At 35.7% G+C, this 22393-nt stretch overlaps 3 protein-coding genes across 3 annotated transcripts in view; 2 read left to right on the forward strand and 1 right to left on the reverse strand.

Moving 5' to 3' along the window:
• The first annotated feature begins 1150 nt into the window (after window positions 1-1150).
• Window positions 1151-9512, forward strand: LOC110372108 (elastin). The gene is made up of 2 exons (XM_064038659.1): window positions 1151-1201; window positions 8757-9512. Exons 1-2 carry the CDS (start codon window positions 1151-1153, stop codon window positions 9510-9512), a joined length of 807 nt encoding a protein of 268 aa, XP_063894729.1.
• Window positions 9513-11456: 1944 nt separating this feature from the next.
• On the forward strand, window positions 11457-15829 carry LOC110372164 (uncharacterized). Its single transcript, XM_064038533.1, has 5 exons — window positions 11457-11619; window positions 13602-13696; window positions 14144-14320; window positions 14724-14883; window positions 15246-15829. Exons 1-5 carry the CDS (start codon window positions 11610-11612, stop codon window positions 15359-15361), a joined length of 558 nt encoding a protein of 185 aa, XP_063894603.1. The 5' UTR covers window positions 11457-11609; the 3' UTR covers window positions 15362-15829.
• Window positions 15830-17058: 1229 nt separating this feature from the next.
• Window positions 17059-22393, reverse strand: part of LOC110372166 (uncharacterized) — a 29530-nt gene continuing 24195 nt past the window's right edge. Inside the window, exons 2-5 of the mRNA XM_021328728.3 lie at window positions 19742-19841; window positions 18808-18981; window positions 18187-18316; window positions 17059-17677 (exon numbers count right to left, since the gene is read on the reverse strand). Coding sequence (XP_021184403.1) covers window positions 17580-17677; window positions 18187-18316; window positions 18808-18981; window positions 19742-19841 — 502 coding nt within the window. The 3' untranslated portion in view covers window positions 17059-17579. The remainder of the gene's footprint in view (window positions 17678-18186; window positions 18317-18807; window positions 18982-19741; window positions 19842-22393) is intronic.

Genomic DNA, 22393 nt, shown 5'->3' on the forward strand with positions numbered 1-22393 from the left:
GTGTCTTTATGTGTTAAACCGCTATTGCCGCGAATAGAAACAAAAAACGCAGTACAAATAGTAGTACATTTCGTGGTAAATTAACAATTGCTTTCGGAAACAAAGTATGTACGAACTTACATACAAGAGGGTTTTTCTTACCATTGTTAAATAGAAATAGTAGCCATTGTGCAGTCCTGTTGAAATGAATTTGATTAACAATGCTATAAATGTCTAACTGTACTAATACCTGTGTGTTAGCTTTTTATTGGTGTATGTTAATTTATTGTGTCACTACATACCTAATATGAGTACGCAGTTTAGAACAAACATTTTGGGACGAGGCAAAAATGCTGCTTTTTGTAAAAGTTTACCTTCTTTAAGTTCTTGAACTTGGTCATCATTTGTCATGAATTTCTATAATACAGGTTATATGATTATACTTAAAAGTGAGAAATAAATCATTGATCATCACAAAATCATAGTAAGTAATTGTCTATAGTGTAGTATCTTCGTAGTAGGCCGTGCAATCCGTTCCCGGAGCGGTAATCGAATCTGCGACCCTGAAACGCGGATGTTAGACTATTACACCATTTTGAGTCGTTATGTAAATCATTTGTCATAATATTATCATTTGCAACCACAGTGAGGCATATCAGGTTTAAACCTGGGCCTAAATGTTTGGCATAGAAAACGATTTGATGGTAGTTTCAAATCCATTGATCACCCATGATTATAATTGACAAAAGCGGTCTAATGGGATTCTATAATCATTGTGGATTCCGAGGTTATCTCACTGCATCCTGTAGGAACTGTATCAGACATTAGGAACTGTTTATTAAAACTGTCTAGATACATCTGTATAAGAACAGAATTTTGTTTTTTAGCAGTTTATATTTTTGTTTTGATCTTCTCCTACTGTACAGTTCCTAATTATGTAAATAAAAGATGAAACACTAGGAAGTGGCGAAAGGGGTGCTTTCCTTTGTATCTATTTTAACCGGAAAAACGACTAATTTAAATAGCCTACTATCAACAAATAATTTTGACTTTGAAATCGAAATTACCCAAATAAGATCACCAAAGCCTAAAAACAGAAAAAAAAACAATTTTCCTTAATAAGTTCCACGAAGATTCTGCACCCTGAGTCACAAAGCGCAACACATCAAACATGGATACCGCTGCTTCTGAGTGTGAGTGTGACGTATGCGCGCGCGCCTCGGTATGCGTCGCACGCGCCGGGATTAACGGCGCGAGTGTCAACACTGCGTTCTGTGTTGGCGGTTAGGAAGAGGATTCAATACCGGGAGAATTAAGTTAATTGATGCTTGATTAAATATGTTGATGCCCTAATTATAGTAAGGTTTCTCACAGTTCTCGCATCTATCTGTAGTCTTGAGGTGGGTACTTATCGAGCTATTTTTTTGTAATTATTCAATACTCTTGCATCAACTAGGTATAATCAATACTAATTACAAATATTTATGAAATAGATATTGTCTAAGCCCTGAAAGTCAATGCTATGTTTAAATGGAAAATAAAAATGATAATTAATAAAAAAATTAAGCATTGTATTTGCTGTGAATTTCGAAAAAATCTAGAATTAATTTGTATTGCCCTTGCTTTGTGTGACTTTTCATTATAAAAGCTATTGTTACATTCTTCGTCCACGAAATAAAATACATTTAATTAAGTTCAAGTTTACGTTCATGATATACCTACCGATTTACAAACAGTTTTAAAAAGCTCAAGTACTGTCAGACCCTGGGTAGGGAGGGACAGATAAACGTTTGCAGAGACTATTTGTTTTTATTTAATATCTAATTATGTAAAAGCTACTCATTGAAAAAAATGCTATTACTCTTAGAGGTTAGAGTCATAACAAAATGGCTATTTTTTTTTGCTATAAAATTATTTTTTGTTGTATGGAAAAGCCAGCTGTTAATTAAACGCATTAGCCAGTGTGTTCTCAGGCTAGTCGATCGATAATGCAACGTTGCAATGCGATGCATACTGCCGTTGTTAATACTTTGTAAATTACTCAATATTTACTGCGCTTGTGTAAACTTTATTAATTATAACATTTCGCCCGCGATTTCGTCCGCATCCCGCACCTGGGTAAAAATACACCACTATTTTCAAACAATGATGTTTCTGGTTGCTCTTAAGAAATTCACCCAGTGACCCAAAACAGCTTTTTAAGTTTTTGCAATTAATTTTACAATTTCAAATTCAAAATTCAAGGTCCGAAAACTCCCATCATTATCCAAACATTTAAATAAATAAAAGAATGCATATCATTGTTTACACCCGTAACCATGGTTACGTGAATCGCACGTGATGCCCACAGCTTGGTGACAAGACAGCAACTGGTTGAGATCACCAGTGTCAATAGTTACGTTATACAAGTCATGTGCATTGAATTTCGTGTGTTTGGCCCAGATTTTAGGGTTTTTACGGTTCTTTTTTATTTTGTATTCTTCTAGTTTGTTCGTTGCATCGTGAATCAGGTTGCGTTTTTGGTAATGATGAAGTTGAAGAACTACGATTGTTTTTAGTACTAGCTAGCTATGTGTATTATTTGGTGTGAAATGCCTGATGATGTCTAGAATAAACTATTTTCATTAAGTATGTATTTGTACATACATTTTCATCGTCACACGAGTATCCTAATATTAGGACCAAAGCAGAGTGGAGCAGAGAAGTTTACATACCAATTTAAAATCATCAGTTTTGTATTACCATTTCATTAAAGTTGTCTCAATAGAGCTTCAGCATGTTAGCTTCGGCCCCACATTCACCTTCCAAAAATCTGTGATTCTGTAGTACCGTGGTCTGGTGTTTTAATAATAACAGTATTTTCTTTTGCACTCTCGTCTATATTAACTCTAGGGCAAACTAGAGAAAATAAATCAGCACACATCCTGATCTGCATACCCGATCGTCTGACCTTGTATGGTAAATACTTACTTGGCATGCGAGCAGGGTCTGATGACGAATGAATTGGGGCAACTAGGTTAACACCACCACGCGGAAGATGTGAAGATGCCGACAAAGTGATGATTATGTTAGTCACAGACTTTTAACATTGTAATGGTTACTTAAGAGTTTTTTTCTCGTGCTATGACGAATTGTAAAGAGGATAGGTGCATTCAGTCGTAATGTGCATTAAGTAGGTTAAATAGGAAGATGTAGATATGGAAGATCTGCTGAAAAATTGTAACGTTAATTTTCTCTTCCCTAATTTATCTATTTAGATACCTGGTGAAAATAGGTTATGTTGCCATATCACCTTGCCTGTCTACAGAAAGATATTTAGTTTCCTTTCGAGTTATCCTGACCATTTGCTTGGCTATGGGACATTTTCCATAGTCCTCAGATTCAATGATCCTGTTGGCTGAAGCAGTCCACCCAAATCTTTAATAAAAGTTAAGCTTTTATTTCCAAATGCACATAACCACGTCTAGACAATTACACAACCGCGAAAGGTCCAACATTCATTGTCCAGGTGTTGATTAATTTTGGTCACAAGCAACCGCTGCCAATTGTTACATTTTCGCAAGAATTTCAATAGAATTAGATGCGAGCGCAGAGGATGCGTGCGCGCATAACTCGTGCCCATTTGTATGCTTAATTTATGCTAAGTGATCTGATGTGTAGCAAGCCTGATTACTTGATTACTGGAACGTAATCTAGACATCTTGTTTGCCGTAGTTGATTTGGATCTTAAGTGTTCTTAGTTACGAAGTGTTCATTTTAATGCAATTGCTTGGTAAAAGAGAATGAAATGCTTTTTATCGTTGTTGTTTTTGCTTGTATAAAAAAAGTAATAACGGTCTCCTAAAATTTAGTAACGAGTCCTTACTAACCATATTTTTTTATTATTTCACAGAACGCTCAGTGTCATTTTTAGAAATCGAAAGCCCTGAAGCACTGCGTGACCGAATTGTTGATTACAGGAAAAAGTGGTACATCTTACTTTTTGTCTGTATTATCTCCTCCATAGAATTACTACCACAAAAACCTACCATGGTACCTAACTAGTAGCTTACATCTGGGTGTATCATAGCAGTCTACTATGTACTCTTGTTACGATCCCGTATCTCGTGTACTACAAAAACCCGTGGAGCTATCCGTCATGTTAATTAACTAGGAAACTGTTACTTCTATATTGAACGGCTTGACTTGATCTAAGGCTACCTTTATATTGGAAAACTTACCTATGTGTGATAGGGTACTGTCTTATTGCTCTATGTCCTTGAAATTAAGGAAAGCTTGGGTAGTATCTTAATGTGGGAAGGATAATTAATGAAGATATTATTTAAGAGGTCATTCTATATCATCGTGGTCATTTAAAGCATTTGGTTTTGTGCCGATAGGCAGCAGTCAGTGATTTTGACACTCCCAGTGGAATGAACTAGAGAGAGCACTAATTTCGGGAAATTAATCTCTTTTCTCAAGCTCGGGCTCCGAGAATCAAATTAAGAGTTAATATGACATCTTAAGTATTTAAGTACGAAATACAAACGCACTCCAAGTATGAACAGCCCTAGAAATACCCTCATTACATCACCCACTTGTCAAAACAACTTCACAAAAATATAGTGTAGTAGTTACAGCTTTCTCTAGTACTGAGCCCTGATCGGTTAGTCAGTCCATGAAAAAATTGAAGGGGGAAGTACCGGCCTTATACGAGTAGTGACAGAACCACATTCTGAGGCTTATAAGGTGCACACACATTCAGTTGGCGGCTACGTAACTCTTCGTAATGGTGGGGTTATGGTGGTGAGAGATGAGCGGGTTAAAAACGCTGGATACAATTTAAAGTTGAGCTAAATCAGAGGTGTAAGCAATATTTTATTAATAATATATATCAGTTAGGTTAATGAGAAATGGAAGAAAAGAAAGTAGTTCATTTTAAAACAACTGACTACAGGTGCGAAATATACTTAGTACTTATGTAGAATGCACCTTGAAAATAAAAACACAACATTAATGTCCATAGACAATTAAATTTCTAGAACAATCCTAATCAATTTCATGTGAGATTTTTAGAAATTTCGTTCTAAGCTTTTCCGCAGTTAGATTAGTTCTGAATAATCATAAAAAAATATCCTTAGCGCAAGCGAATTTTAAAGAAGTTGAGAATTTAAGAAAGCTCCAGAACTATAATTTCTCCGTCCACCAAGTCCTCAACCTAACCGGCGCGTGTGATATAAGGAATCCGATGTTTTTACGAGCTATGCCTATTGAATGGACGCTCAGTGGACAAATATCCTGCGCATTATGTACTACGTTACAACGCCTGATTTATGTATGTACGTTTGTTAATACGCTGCTCTAGTAGTGGGTGGCATTCTTGAGATGTTTGGGGTTGGCTGATTAACGGCTAGAATAAACTTAGTTTGAGTTTGGAATGAGCTTTGTAAAGTTAAGATATAACTAGCACCATAAGTATAAAATATTTGTTAACCAGCCTGCACTCTTTGAAATGAAATGAAATGAAATTTATTTATTTGCCAGAATATAGGTACAATATGATGGTCGATACAATAAAAAAATATGGTTTCACTATATTCGACTTATAATTAGACAAATATTTCAAGTTCTATAATCTTATAGCTAAAAAAGTAGCTTAGTTTAGGTTTAAGAAAAGTTTAGCTTTAAGAAAAGTTGTGCAACCAACGTTTGATTGATAAATGATAACGCCAACGTTCCATCGCTTATAAATAAAAATAAAATTCATGCCCACAGTGACATTTTCAACCTGATTCTTACTCGTAGTTACTTTACTGCTGAAGAATTTCACAGAGTAGGTTGGACACCAAGCATTAAGTCTTGGATGACATACCAAGAAACCAACATTAGCAACCAAATGACGAACGATTGACACCACTAAACTAAATCATAAACTATTAACAGGTAAACACGTAAACAATTCCCATATATTACCTAACTGTATCACAGATTACGTGGCCCTAGTGGAAGCTAGTTCTAGGCTATAGTGGCCGGTCGGCAAGCTAGTTCGCGCTAACTAGATCTCGAGAGATAGGAGACGCCCGTGTGTTCCACGTATGTGGAAGTTTATAGAGGAGCTTGTTCGACTATATTATTATATTTTTTAGGGTTCAGTACCCAGAGGGTAAAACGGGACCCTATTGTTTTCGTTGCTTTGTCCGTCCATCTTTCACCAGGCTTAGAGAGTTGATATTTTCACAGTTCGTGTATTTCTGTTGCCGCTATAACAACAAATACTGAAAACTAGAATAAAATAAATATTTTGGGGGGCTCCCATACAAAAACGTGATTTTTTGCTCATTTTCTAAACAATGGTACGGAACCCTTTGTGCGCGATTTCGCACTTGGCCGGTTTTTATTAAGCACCTACTTATAAAGTTTCTTCTTTTTCTGCAAGCGCTATTTCAAGTTATTTACTTACTAAGTTTAAGGAGACTTGCTTTTAATTATACATAAAAAGAGGCTGAACCATTCATTTTCCAAGTCTAAGACCATGAACAACTATATTTTTAATTTCGAGACAATGTGTGTCTAAGCTTTTCAATTCAATCAATCTGTCTCTTGTCTGCCTAGTGCGCGTATCGTTCTCTAATAATTAGCGGCATACAATCAGTTAATAAACAAACTAGTCATTAACCTCATCATCTCCGCCAAAGCTTTTAAAGAAAACATTCAAACTTTTTAACTACACTCATTATAAATTCCATAGATCAAATTACACACTTCAATCAATCAATACAGAATCCATTACTAATTTACAAGTGATGACACTTTTTTCTTCCATCAGTATCATACAAACATGCCTAACATTTTACATAACACATCTTATAACATCCTTTGCACCTAGCATATCAGTTACTTAGTAAACTTGCTCTAATTACCAACTCCATATAAATCCACAGCTTTCCTACACAGGGTGTATAAACCCTGTTTCCGCAGAATACATGGTGTTATAAATACTTTACTTTCCTTGATTGGATCACTTTCGTTCGTTTCTTTGGTTGAAGTAGTCGGAGAAAATGTTTCGACTCTATTATGTAAGTTGGCTTTAAGTTTTAATTAGTTTTGTGTATCCTTAATTAAGGCTTATCTTGAGTGGGTGATTTGGTTGTGGTTGTAACAGCATTTTATGATAGTGCTTTCGTTGATCTCGATTAACAACTGAGCTTTTGCTAATTAGCCTAAACATACTCATGGCAAAATTATAAAAAAAAAATGGTATTTGTTGTGAACTGGATGCTATTAACTATTAGTATATTAGTTATATTAGTATTAGTATGTTAGTCATTAAGGTATATATCTATGGGCCAATGCAGCCTGAAAATAAAGGTATTTGATTTTTGATTTAGTAAGTAATTATTTTATCATAAAACTAATTACCATTAATATGACAAGATTATTTATCTTGTAGTAGGAAATTATTAGATACTAACGATGTTTATGTTTGCCATTCACAACTAATTAAGTTCGATCATCGATTAAGTCATGAGTATCTCAGGTCGATATACAGTGGGAAGTTTTCCACCTATTCGGTACTTAAATCAAAGAAATTAACTATCTATTTATTTATTTTTTTTTTTTAGGAAAACCAACAGCTATACAAAAAAAAAATAGACCATGGATAAAAAGACAAAAAGCCAAAAAAACAAAAAAGACAAAAAAGTACTTCGTTTTTGGTATTTTATTTGTGTTAACATTAATTGAAATAACTTAATTGATAACTTAGATTTAAAATAAAATGTGTCAGCTTAAGTTAAAAGTTTATCTCAGTTCGGGATACCTAGTCGCAGATAATTGGAATACGACCTCATTAAAACGACCTTATAATTATTATTTTATCAACAAAAGTAGTCACTATGTTTTGTAATAGTCGAAACTGTGTCATGTATTACGGCTCTTCCCAATTATCTATTTATTGTTTTGTTTACTATAACGGGATAGGTACTTGATACTCGTATTACTTGGGGCTAATATCAAATTCTATCTCCAGTAAGAATAGGTCGTTATAATATTGGAAACAGTCGTTAGTGGACACTATATCCAAATTATCCTACTCAAAGAAAAACTCAAATTTCCAGATATTTCCAGGTGAGGCTAATTTTATTGAAAGTAAACAATAAACTTTCCTCCTACAATTTCACTAGCTGTTCTCCACGCTTCCCGCATCCCAAGAGTACAACTTCCTGCTCTTGGATAAAAAGAAGTGTTGGTCCTTTTTAGACTACTGACTGCATTAAAACATCGGTTCAGTAGCTTTGGAGTGGGAGGGTGACTGACTGAGTAACATCGTATATTATAATTACTGTTAGAATTTAGGTAAATATTATGCCAGATTAAAAATAAAAGAGGGTTCTTTTCACACTAGAGATTTTTCTAGAATACCTATGTATTTAAGTAGTGTGCTCGCACCTAAGTAGGTATCTAATCTGAGTACCTACACGATACGTGCTTATTTTCGGTATTCCGTTCTTAATTCATACAACCGAATCAAAAGATTAGATTAAAAATATATTATATTTGCAACATGTAATATTTGCATGGATGACTAAGTGCGTTTAATATTTATGCATCACTAAGTCAGTAGCTAGGATAGGAATGTTCTCATATACATACATATTTTTACTAATTTTGAAAGAATGCTCGACAATAAGATGTGTTAGTATTATTACTATACCGTTGTAGAACTCAAAGTCTATCCACAGAATCAGTCATCCAAAGAATTATAAAAAGAAAAAATACATTAAAATTATCTCTTCCAGATTTTGCTGTTTCTCTGCGTGCACTACGCGCAGAGTGCTGATCAAGGAAAGCGCTCAATAAGCTCAATAGGCTCTGTAGGACTCAGCTCTATAGGACTCGGTTCAGTAGGACTCGGGTCTGCAGGAATCGGCTCTATAGGACTCGGATCTGTAGGAATCGGGTCTGCAGGACTCGGGGCTGCAGGACTCGGTGGAGGAGCCATACCAATACGTCATTCCTACTCAGAATACCACAACCGGGTGGCCATTCCTGTCCCCCAACCTATCCCCATTGGCGTACCTAGAGCTGTTCCCGTCCCCGTCCACGTAGGAGTACCAGTAGACCAACCCCGTCCGGTTCCTGTAGCAGTCCCCCAACCCGTAGCGCAGGTTATATCCCGACCTATTGCGGTACCCATTGACAGACCTTTCCCGTATCCCTACGCGCAGCCTGTTCCTGTGACTGTGACGCAAGGAGTGGGGATACCTGTGCCTCAACCGTATGCTGTTGGGGTGCCTGCTCCGGTTCCTGTGGGAGTTCCCCAACCTGTTGCTGTGCCTGTGTCTGTTGTTGGGGCTGGCGGGGGACTTGGGGGATTAGGGGGAATTGGGGGAGTTGGGGGAGTTGGAGGAATTGGGGGAATAGGCAGTATCGGAGTAAGTAGTATAAGTGGTATTGGAGGTGCAATAAGCAGTGTTGGTCATTCTTCAGTTATTTCTCAACCGGTGATTAGCGGGTCCCTCGCGGCTTCACATGGACATGGACATCATTACTGAGTTGTGGACAACCAGTCAATAGTATATTTATTGTAGTTTTACCAAATGTAATGTAAATAAGACGTACTGCGTTGTGTCGTATTTACAGTTTTTGCAATTTTATTGTTTATTTTTGCAATTTAATATTGATATACACTTTTAGATATACACGGATGCTGAGAAACCATTATTTAATAATGTATGTACTACTCTGAATAATATAATGTCCACCTATGGGTATTGAGTAGCAATATGTAAGATATACATAATTTATATAATTTTTAGGATGATACATATTATTAAATGTACCTACTTATATACTATTTAGCTACTTTGTACGCAAATGATTTTGACTGATATACATAGTCATGTTATGTAAAGATGTAAAGCTTTAATTATACTGATTAAGGTCTATATTACTCATTTGAATAAAAATATTCGAATAATATTCTTGTTTTATTTTATACCTTAAAGTGCTATCTAGCAGCTACTTCATGTCTGCATTTATCGAAGAGTTGAAATAGTTTTGCTAACAGGACACGCTAATTTGGTCTGTAGGTACCTACATAAAAACTACGTACAATTTTACAGAAAGTAACATATATAACTTTAGACTTTAGACTCGTGAAATGTACTTAAAATCTTACGATGAAAAGATGTCCTTGAAACCTAAGTATGACAATCATCAATGAGGCAGCAAAATATCATAGACTATCTATTGATAAGGAACTATTCAATTAGGTATTCCTAGTAAAAATCTTTGTCAAAACAGCTCAATAAAGGACAATGGGCACTTTGTATGGGATTTGGTACCCGCTCCAACAGTCACGTATGATATATCATTAGAAAGGTATTTACGTGAAGAATAATAAAAACTATGGGGCTTGCCTCAATTAGCTGTCCGATCCGAGTAACGATAAAAATTGAATCGACATAGAAACAAGTATGTCATCCATATATGCAAATTCATTAAGAGGCATATGTCGTCAGTGTAATAATTTTAAACTCAGTTAATAGACATCTTACATTGTTTGATATACACTCTATTAAAATCTAAAAGTTGTAATAGTCTATGGAGTCATACTACGGAAACACAATCGTCATCTGATTTGACAAAAGTTCAAAACATTTCTATTCATCTTTTTTTAAGAAGAAATTCATCATTATCTCAGCACCTCTTGAGGAGCAAGATAAAGTCGTAATATGTACTATGTTATCATCGTCTCTTGACTTTCAACCTTAATTGATTGTAAATACTGAAAGACTTTCATCAAATACATAAGCTAGTTCTGCGTGAACTGCAAAGGATTGCACAGTCTTTTTTTAAAGCAGTGGAAATGCAAACATTTTAAGAAGGCCAAATTCCTTTTTTTTTGTTACTTTATCAGTTTTTATTCAATACAGTTGGATTTAAGAACTACATCTACGTTGACGATTTATGAACATTACACATTCTATTAGTCGATGTCACGCAAAATGGACAAGGATTTGGGACTAGTCGTCATAGTAAAAAAAAATTGCCTTGCCAAGACCTACGCAATGGTACTAGAATCAACACTGTTGGACAGGGTACCAAAACGCCCATCGTCCTTTATTTATAGTTTGCTTGGACGCGCTTTTCTTAGGAACTACTAGATACTAAAAAAGTATTACAGGCTAAAAAGCCTTATTTATCTAGGAAGGTTAAGGTTAAGGGTACATTTTATCCCGGTGTGCGAAGTACATAGTTCCCAGCGGGTGAAAGCTCTAGCGGAAGCTACTAAGGCCATCATGCCACGCTCACCAAAACAAACTCATTACAAAATTAACTCATTAAGAAAATTAGCAAAATAAACTAATGAATACTTGATACTAATATAATTTTTCATTCACCTCACGTGTTACAGGGATAAATAGAGGGATTATCTATCATTATCGCCAGTCGTACTAAACCGATATTCTACTGATATCATTCACTGTTATCAGTGGTACAAACGTCAGTCAGCACAGTCTATGTGTACCAGGCCGTTGGACAACTCCTGTTGATAAAGATTTTGTAATAATTTACTTAATTTATGCGGTTTTTCGAGTGATTTTGTCAGTTTAGTGTTTAGATAGTGCTGTGATAAGGATTTGACAATGTATTCGAGTGAGTGTTTTGTTTTTTTTTTAAGTTTTTGGGTGAAAGACTTTGAATTTGGAAGATTTTTTTTTATCTTGTTTTTCTTTTTGATGATCGTCATTGTGATATTGATAGTGGTTCTTTTATTAATGTTAGTTTCCGTAATATTTTTTTTTTATTAAAATACCACACACCTTTGATCTACCTAAGAAGAGTAAGATACCTTTGTTTACAATATTTGTAAACAGTTTAGTTTTAATAGCTGCATGGTTGGAATGACCTTTCAGATAACTTTAAACAATATAATTTACTTTTAATTTAACGCCTGCAGTATTTCGAATTTCAAATAACGATAGAGCGACTTGGGGTTAGAATAATGTTGTGAGTTAGATTATAATGACACACACATATATTGACTATTTACCAGGAAAGGGAAGTTCAGACATAAATATATCAAAAACACTGATTCCCATAGATGCTTAAAACGTAAATGACCTCTAGGAACAAACCAAATACTGATTCCCACACATAATTTTTTTGACAGCGATAACAGATGCAAAACATGTGCATAAACAATCAGAATACTGTTGTTGTTGCAAATACACAAAATCTGTTGATGTTGTTATGAAACCCACAATTACAACAGCTCTTCAATTGTGGTGTAATAGTACAGAGTCTAAGTAGGTACCTATGTATTCCTAATATTATAAATGCGAAAGTAACTCTGTCTGTCTGTCTGTCTGTTACGCTTTCACGTCTAAACCACTGAACTGATTTTAATAAAATTTGGTACAGAGATAGAGTTGACCTTGAGAAAGAACATAGGATAGTTTTTATCCCAGGCTTTTGAAGAATTCTCTTGGAAACGCCGATATAAGTAACCGAACTCTACGCTTGCGATCCCGGTGGCGGAAGCTAGTTTATAATACTTATATTGAAAAAAGTTTTGAGATAATGTGGGTACAGTGCTAAGTTGATTCTTAACATAGTTTCATAGAATAATGATGTTAATTGTATGTGAGTCGGGACTATTATGCATTTCTTTTTGATTCGGCCAGTGCGGACATCGAACCCGAAATTTTCTCCTTCATTAATGAATTTTCTCTGTCATGTTGATAAAATCTAAATAAAGAAAATTTAATTTAAGCTGTTTAACGAAGAACACTGCATAATTTATTAAAACGACGCAAAAGCGGTAAACCCTTATAATTTAAGTAGATGCTTGAATATAATGATTGTGACAAGCAAATTAATCAAATCGATATTCTGTGATAACAGATAGGTTTAGCGAATCCGTGACCGACCTGATAAGATACTGTGATATCTGTGTATATTCGAGCGTTTTTCAATGAAATTGCAGAAATGGTTGGTAGGCAGGAAATCAGGAAAGGATCTCTTGCTGTGGGTGTAGCTAAAGGGAGTTTGCATGTCTAAACCCACGTTATGTTCTTTCTAGGCCGCGCTAACTCTTTCGAATCATGGTCGAATGATTAAAAAGCCCCAACAAGGCTCCCATAGTACATTAGTACCTTAAGTAGGTTGTATTATGAATTGGTGTTTTTGGAGCACTCAGACAAGTCATTTTGGATAAACACTGGCACTCCGTCCCCAACATAGTTGGCTAAAGACTCGAGAAATGATGATGTTTTTAGAGTAATCATAATCATCATATCATAATATCATAATCATCTGCCTAGTCTTTTCTGTTTTTGGAAAAATATTACAACATTATTGTCATAGTCTTAGTTGGGAACCATGTGTTTACCTTCATACAAAGTAGTGTTAGAAAATATGATAAAATCTATATGAGATGACGAAAGAATTATTTTCGGTGACTCCTTTTACAAATGTTTGTGTTAGAGTCATTTGTTTTAGTAAATGTAGGCTTTGCAAGATTCACAATCATCATTAGTAGCTCTAAAATTATTACTTACATGTGTGACTACTTTAAACAAATTCTAAGTAGATTCGTAGTTTACCATTCTCAAAAGTGGCTTATGTTATTTCAGAGATGCCGTTTTCATTGGAAAACATACCGAGGCAGAGGAGTTTTGGCTGTCTCTCACTCAAATTCGGCTGCATATTCTCAGGTTTACTCATAATAGTAAGTATCACATATGTTTTATAATAGATAACAACCAGCCAAGAACCAAGTTATAAAAATACAGGCGTTTGTTGTTAAGGCATAGCAGTAAAAGGATAATTTTAAATATCATACGATTTACCCAAAAGATTGCCAAGAATTAGCTTCTCAATACGATACTCTCGAACGAGTAACAGGACTGATTAAGAAAAGTCAGCCTTACCAACCAATCACCAAGGGGTATTAGGATGTCCAGATAACTAGGTTGAGGAAGTTAGATAGGCAGTCGCTCTTCGTAAAATACTGGTACTCAGTTGCAAGCCGTCCCCAAACACAGTTGGGAAAAGGTTCTAGAGGTGATGACAGATTAAGAAAAGTCTGGGACAAAATATAGACTCAAGTCTTTCCTTGGTTAGTCCATCTCCTCTAAAAATGAATCGGTACTAACATTATTCTTATCTATTCCAGCTATACACAGTGCTAGCACTCGCACAATGTCTGGCCTCCTTGGACAAGCAGATCCCGGGCTCCGTGAACATGGACAACCTGGAGAATGTGATGATGTACAGCTTCGCGATTGGGGTCATTGTCGGACACATCATCACGCTGATTCTTACTACTATTATGATGGTCGGCGCGTTGAGGGTATGTGAATTGATGATTTAAAAAATATTATCGACGCAAAGTTACAAAGTTATAAAGAACCACATACATTTTCTGTCGACATGTCGAAAATTTTGTGTCATACAACATTTACTGCTACAACAGTATTGTCGGGGACATTGAGTTCTAGAGCTCTTTATTAAACTCACAATATCTAACCAGATGCAGATCCCACTTTGGGAAGCAATTTTACTGTCCTGTCAGTGGTTTTCTAATGAGATCTCTTTCGTCAAACTGTGGATGCTTTGACAAGTCATCTTAAAGATCAAACGGCCCCAAGAATTCAAGTAATTCCAATGATGCAAATGAATAAAAAACATCCGAATTGCGAACCTCCTTTTGGGAAGTATGTCGACAAGTAATAAATAACATTCCATGTTTCCAGGAAAAAGCTTACCTAATTAAGCCATGGGTGGTGTGGACATCGTGCATCGTGATGGCCAACATGCTGCTGATCGTGTTCTGCACGGTGCTCGTCATGATCCCCAGCCACACCGACTCCTCGGAGCTGCTCATGTACTTCGTCATCTCCTTCCTTGGATTAAGTGAGTATTAATCACATCATCTTCATCTTTCGAGCCTTTTCCCAACTATAACTGGCTGTGTATGAATGTTTTTGAGTGAGTATTAATCTATGAGCCATAATACTTAAAGCATTTTATTAGTCACGATCCGCTTCCTATAGCTTCCTATCTCCTATTGTATTCCTACATTGATCCTTCTTTATGTCATTGAAGGAACACCACAATACCTAATTGTTTTAACGTTATGTGAATCTGTTTGTTACTGCGCTGATTCTTAGTTTTAAAATTATGTCACGAAAAAAGTCCGAACATTAGAATCTAAACATAACAAACCTTAATTAAACTTGGTAAACTACCTAGTAAACTCTTCTCTTTTTCCACAGTAATTCGCATCTACATGTTAATGCTGGTTACAAGTTACTACATGGACCTTGAGGAGGAGAAAATAGAACGCCTGCGCACATTACTGAACACCGACACTTGGCACAGTACTGCGTAACATTGCTCTTAAGATTTTGCTAGGCGCTCCAAAGATGAATAAGAAATGGATATGAAAATAACAAGAAATGTATATGAGCATTTACCAATTCACATTACCATTTTTTTTTATTGTTTGATTGTTGTAATTGCATATATTAAAAGTGTTGTTAGGATAACGCCAGTAATCTATCTTAATACCTACAACCATGTTGTATTGAAATTGTGATGTTAATAGGGCTATTTAAGTAGCTTGCATACCTAATCAAAATTAAACTTAACATTTAAGAATTTTCATTTCTTGACAAAAACCTTTCAGTAATGTCTAGTTACGAACATTGCCTATTGTAAATAATATTTCTTACGTATAAGTGATTTTTATTAAAGTTTATTCATGTGATTTTATTGTAATCCTTGTAAATATTCCACCTCAAAGATTGTGATAGTAAGTAATTAAATTAGTTCGTAAAAATAAAACATTAAAAAAATATTTAATCAAATTTTATTTGGCACTAGCTTCCGCCCGCGGCTTCGCACGCGTAGAGTTCGGACATCGAGTTTCCAGAATTTTCTTTGCTATAAACCTCACGGAGCCCAAGACCTTTCCAACGAATGCAAAACCGTGGAAATCGGTTCGTGCATTCTAAGGTTATAGCGTCAGGGAGGAAAACCCGACTTATTTTTATATAATAGATAACATCTCATAAAATCTTAATCAAATAAAAAATCTATAGTAAATCTAAATATTTACAATTCCTTTTCAATGTAACATTTTTACTTACGCAACACAAACGATTATCTTCATAGAAAATACAGGGTTTTTGTTCTCTTATACTAAGAAAATTTCGACGAAAGTTTTTACAAAAATATTTTTTTCTTTAAATACCAAGGCACTGTCCCTTTTATGATTTATTTTTCACCAATTTTGCAAAGGGTCCTCCATTTTTGCGGTGATTGGAGCAATACTCAGTTCTAAATATAGTTTTTTTTAAATGATAAAGTGGCCTACAGGCAGACAATTATTATAAAGAAAAGGGGTAATTAACTAATTAACTTATAGGTAACTTCAAATTTCATCTATTTTGTTAAAGATTCAAATAGCAACTTATTTACAATGGTTTTCTTCAGTCTATTGTACAAAAATAATTGATTAGTAATTTAGTTTAAAGATTTAAAATAATAGGTCCAAAAACTTTCCATTTTTTCTACTAAGTAATTTTATTCTGCAGTCTATGGTACCTATAACAATGTTAATGAATAGTTAGTGCTTTTTTGTGTTTTTGTGTACAGACAGAAAACGTATGTACATTGCATGCTTTTAGATCTATTGATATGTATAAAGACAGAATTTGTCTCTCTTTTTTAAACGGTAATTAATAAGACCACTTGATAAATGAGTGTTAACTACACACGCCTTTTAATATGTCATGCCACTAGTGTTGCCGCGTCCAAAAATATAATCTATTATTTACACTTTTTTTCTTATGTATAGTTTCGTTACGTCCCTAAGGCATCTTGTTCACGCACGTTTTATTCTACCCTACGTCTACGTCCGATAATTGCTGACCGATTTTTTGTAGGAGAAAGATAGAAGAAACTGATCTATACATACATATAATAAAATGATAGGAAAGTCAAAACTGTACATTGAATTTTTTTTTTTTAAAGAATATTTGGGGGGTGATTCATAATCGATTCTGAACCCAAATATGTAGATTTTAGAATTTTTGTCTGTATGTCTGTTTATCTGTTTGTCTGTTTATCTGTTTGTCTGTATGTTTGTCCCGGATAAACTCAAAAAGTACTGCATGGATTTAAATAAAATTTTGCATGACTATTACCTGGGGGCCCGTTCAACACATAGGCTATATATTATCACGCTATCACCCGCAGGGGTTGAGCAATGAAGGATTAAATAAACGAAATTGAAAAATTGGAAATTCTATATTGCCCACGCAGACGAAGTCGCGGGCAACAGCTAGTAGTGAATAGAGCAACACAAGTCCTAAAAAAGTCGGCATAACGTCCTACAAAAGTCGGTCCGATTATTTGTCCTACAAAAAGTATGCCATGGGCAGGCAGCCTTACTGCCGTGAAAATGTATGTAAGATTCAACGTAAGTAGGAACGGTGGTCACTGTTGAATGGGCCACTATAAAAAACGTGCCGTGAACAAGAGCTCTAAATATTACCTTTATTTGTAAATTATCTAATGGTCTTATAACTGTAATTAGTACTAATTTATGCGCTCTCCGTTTCTCTTGAATATTTCACTGAACCGTCCCTCTCCATCTTCACTATTGAACTCCAGATGAGGATCACCAGGTACATTTGGAGCACTGGAATCAAAACACAAAAATGATTACTTCATAAAATAAAGAATTTATGTTTCATTGCGCCATCGCACATAATATATTTTTTGTATGTGTGCTAAATAAAGCAAACTAAGGTGTGTCTGTCTGGCCTACTCATTACTTATAAATACCTACATATATATCGTCATATTCATTATGCAGTTGTCTTGAGTGCGCCAGATGTTGATACTTATTAAGAGCTAGCAAAAAGGCTACGTTTTTTCTCAATGTGTAGATATTTAAATCAGTTCAGTACTTTTGGTATAGGATTTTCAGTAAATACATAAATTAAACATTGTTGAAAGGTAACTAACCTAACCTACAGATAGCCACTTCTTTTTCCCAGCAAAAACACATAGGCAGTGGTGAAGGGTAGGCGTTTTAGGGGCTGTCTTTTGTAAATTTCTGACGTTCAAAACCTGCTGTTTTAAGCCAAGTTTGAATAAAGGATTTTTGATTTTGATTTAAATACATTGTTGAAGATAGATACTCACTTAATTGGAACAGCACTAGGAAGAGCTCGCTGGCGGTCTCCTTGGTGAGGAAGGCGAGGCTGTATACGAAACCGAACACGGAGTACACGATCTCGAAGTATAAGTACACCTTCATCAGCAGCACGTGTTTCTGGAACATTCGAATAGAACATTAGAAGACTGGGATTTGAAAGGTTAGTTGTTGCAACCTGGAACTGTTTCATACAGCCTCCATAAATGGGCTATCTAACATTTAAATATTACTTTTATATCGGTTTAGTAGTTGTAGTTCTTGAGTGCGTTCTAGCAAACAAAAAGATTCTTTAGCTATTCAATTATAGAAGAATAGTAATGAATAACAAATGCAGGTATAAATAAGTTAACAGAGGAATTGTAAAGGATGATTTGCTTGAGACAATGGTAGAAATTGAGTTCACTATGGCTCTCCACCCAGTGTACAGAGCCCCGCTGATGGCAGATTTTACATTATGCGCCTTAGCGCGCATTTTATTTTTGTGTGTTACGCTAGGCCTGCTTTCTATATGAATTAAGATATTTGCATACAATAGTAAAATCTGCCATCCCGCGCTATGCGACGGGGCGCGGTGCAAAGGTTAGAACGCCTAAATCATACCCACTTACCCTATGCAAAGCTACAATGAAGGTGATGGTCATAACCACTTCTATCAGCAAGGCGATGACATCTGTGACCAGTCTCGCGAACTCCGACGCCAGCGCCGCCTGCTCAGACTCCGACGAATTCCTTACGTACGAGATGTATAGTGACAGGAAGCATGTCACTACTACTGTTAGCATCTGGAAGGGAGAACGATCCTGGTTAATAAACCTCCCAATTAAAAGTTCGTGAGGTTTTCCTTGCATTTATTTTGCATTGTCAAATGTGTGCAGATCAAAAGAAGCAACATTTAGTTCACTGCTAGACATCGGTAGAATTTCGTTAAAGAAACAAGAACCGTCAATTTAGCCACGATCAAGGGAATGCACTAAAAGTTCTTTTACCGATACCTACCACTAAAAGTTCAGTCAAGTTAAATATAAGTAAGCAATACAGTCGGTGAATCCCCCAGTCAAAAACATCATATTGGAATTTCCTAAAAATATAAGTATATAGGTATTATGGTATTATCAAAGTTGACACTTATTCACGCTTCGTTGCCATCCAGGTCATCGCCATGGGAAGTGGATTTCCTTTCAAACATTTCAATGGGTATAGAATTTTGGAGAACAGTTTAATATCAATGAGGTAATAATCAAGTCGTAGTCTCCTAGTGGGTACAGCGCTAACTTCTCAAGTATGAGTTCAATTCCAGCCAAGTATCTACCAACTCAACTTTTCTAAAATTGCATTATTCCTTCCTACTTCCTAAGTACATCTTGGATACCGATGGCTGGTTAATGGTGAAGAAAAACATCTCGAGGAAACCTGGACATAATATTATTACATCACCAATCCACATAGAGCAAGCGTTGTGATTAGCACTCAATTCTTCTCTGTGTGAGAGGAGGCCTGTGCCCAACAGTGGGACGATAAAAAAGGCTAATGATGATGAATTACCAAGTTTATATATGCGAAGGCTATGAGGCCCTTCCGCAGAGGAAAGCAGAAGCAACATCTCGTCAGCAGGGGGATTTCCACCGCATTCTTGATCTTCGTTCTGCAAAATAAATGAAAAAACATAACTTAATAACATTTTTGACAAACTAACGCTCTACTCTACTCTCTTTAAGTGTCTTTTTTATTCAAGGTTAGAAATTTATTCCAAATCAGATAATTGGTAAATATATTGCGCCTAGTCGACAACAAAAATGTCGGCACTTTTAACGTTAAACTTTTTGGAGCCACCTAATAAAAACAATGTTCAAAAGAAAGTTTATTGTCTCCCTGAAGACTGCAAGCATAATATGCAGTAGTGTAGTAATAATAATGCTCTTTATTTCACCGTTCCTATATGATTAATTACATTTTGAACCTTCTATCCAATATTTGATCTGGGTGTCCAACTTGCGTTAGAAGTGAAGAGTAAAGGTCAGGCATGTGGGTGGTCTGATAACTAGTTATCAGCGTTTTCTATCGCCGGACGTTTTATCATTAAAACGAAATATCAGTGTCAATTAATATATTTGTCTTGTATTTGTTACTGATGTTAGTTTAGGAAAGTAGTATGATAATTTTTGAGAGTTATTCGATTAGTGCTTTTTCGTAAAATGACGAAAATACTTTCTACTGACGTTTTCCTTACTGCCTGCGTCGTGGAATAGAGTCCAATTATAAAAAAGCTCTTAGAAAGTCTCCCTCCTGGACACGATCTCCCGAGAAGAGTCTGGCAGTCTCTAAACAGACTCCGAACACGGGTAGGCCGGAGCAAAGATAATCGATCCAGGTGGGGTTTCGCGGGCGGGGCGGACCTTGGGTGCGAGTGCGGGGCTGCCGTGCAGACGATGTCCCACCTAATCGCATGTCCACTGTGCCCTGAAACCTGCTCGCGGGAGGACTTAATGAGCGCATCCGGCCGTGCTGTCGCTGTGGCGGAATATTGGGCTGACATAGTGTAGTCTCATATGACATGTCATCGACTCGAAAGAAGAAGAATAAAAAAAAAATGTTTCGTAATTTAAATTCAAATAAATATGTAAATAAGCAGGATAAAAATAATAATTTTAACACTATCATGAATAGTTTTAGAAAATAATTTTGTAAGTCAGTTGTTTGAGAATTTTGACTCATTTCCATATCGATAGTCATGGATTCTTCTTAATCTTGATTATATACCTACAAGCAGAGATTATACATTTTTTTTTATAAGGCCCATGCATATTTTCTTTTAGTAAAAATAAATGTCTTCGAACACACAAAATATATTACATCACGTTATTCTGAAATGACAAACTGCAGCGTGCAATGAAATATGATTGCTTACACAGCTATAAGACAGGCACAGCATAATAGCTTGCTGTTGTCCCATATTCTGACAATTAGCTGACAATACAAGATAATGAACGCGAGCCACTGCCGGCTGTTATTTTACATAAGCCTCTTCTGTAGTGGGAGATATGCGATGCTTTTTAGCTCTACGAGGTACCTATTTTCAATACGCCTTCAGTTCCAAGCAATGGTGTTAGCTGTACCTACAAAGAGGTGCTTGCTGAAGTAAATATCGATGCCTCAAGGTGAAAACTAGTGAACATTTCAGGATGAAGGAATTACTTGCAAGGAAGGACTTGCTTTGCTATGCTTTCTTCCTAGAAAAGTACCTACCTAATCAAATTGAGAAAAAAATAATTTCCATTCTAAGATGACGATTACTGGATGGGGTTTAAGTAACCACGAGAAACAGCTGGGTTTAGCAGTACTAATGTTACATCATAAAAAATGTCATTGCGAAGCTGTAAAGCTAAAATATAGCTTATCTATCAGTGGAACTAGAGCACAGGGTGACAACTACGTAATCGTAGACACGGCACGTAAGTTCGTAAAACAATTAGTCTGACTCGTTATTATTGAATGCAAGAGACGGGCGGATAGTTCATTAGTTTAACTACTTGTTTCTAAATATATTATGTATGTAAATTGAATAGTTAAGTATTCATTCTATTTTAAGAGTAATTAGAAAGGGTAGGTAGTTAAGAATTTTTATCACCAAGTCCCTATAAGTAAATAAAGGTTTTAAATGAACGTGTAACAGACCTTTCATATTAACGTATTTTTTGAATAATATGTCGTGCGTTTTTGGTAAGCACGACATGTTCCGAGCGGAAAAAGTCTATCGAGCGGTTCCAGGCGGCATTTTCTATAGCAGCAGTTTTAAATTTTATTTTTTGCCGACAATAGTCTAATCATACGTGCAACAACCCCTGTACGATTCGAGCATCGTATCGCAGATTTGTTAGTAGTGTGAAAGCTTTGCAAATATTTCATTCAACTTCCTTCCAAAATCCCAAAATATCGCAAAATATAAGTATTTCAGTGGGCGAATGACACGCGACAGGGGAATACCCCAACAATTCAATTTGTTACTTTGCCAAAGTTGTATAAATAATGACCAAGGTCTTCTTTGTATTACAAAATTACTGTCGTCATAAATTCCGTGATGCGTTGGTGTTTCTCAAGAATGACTTTTTCTGCATCTTGTATCGTTGCCAAAGAAGAAGAAAGTGAGGGAAAAGTATGTTTTTAAGATTAGCGCGGTCAATCATAAATAAGGTAAAC

Source organism: Helicoverpa armigera, chromosome 16 (genome assembly GCF_030705265.1).
Source record: "Helicoverpa armigera isolate CAAS_96S chromosome 16, ASM3070526v1, whole genome shotgun sequence".
Taxonomy (NCBI): domain Eukaryota; kingdom Metazoa; phylum Arthropoda; class Insecta; order Lepidoptera; family Noctuidae; genus Helicoverpa; species Helicoverpa armigera.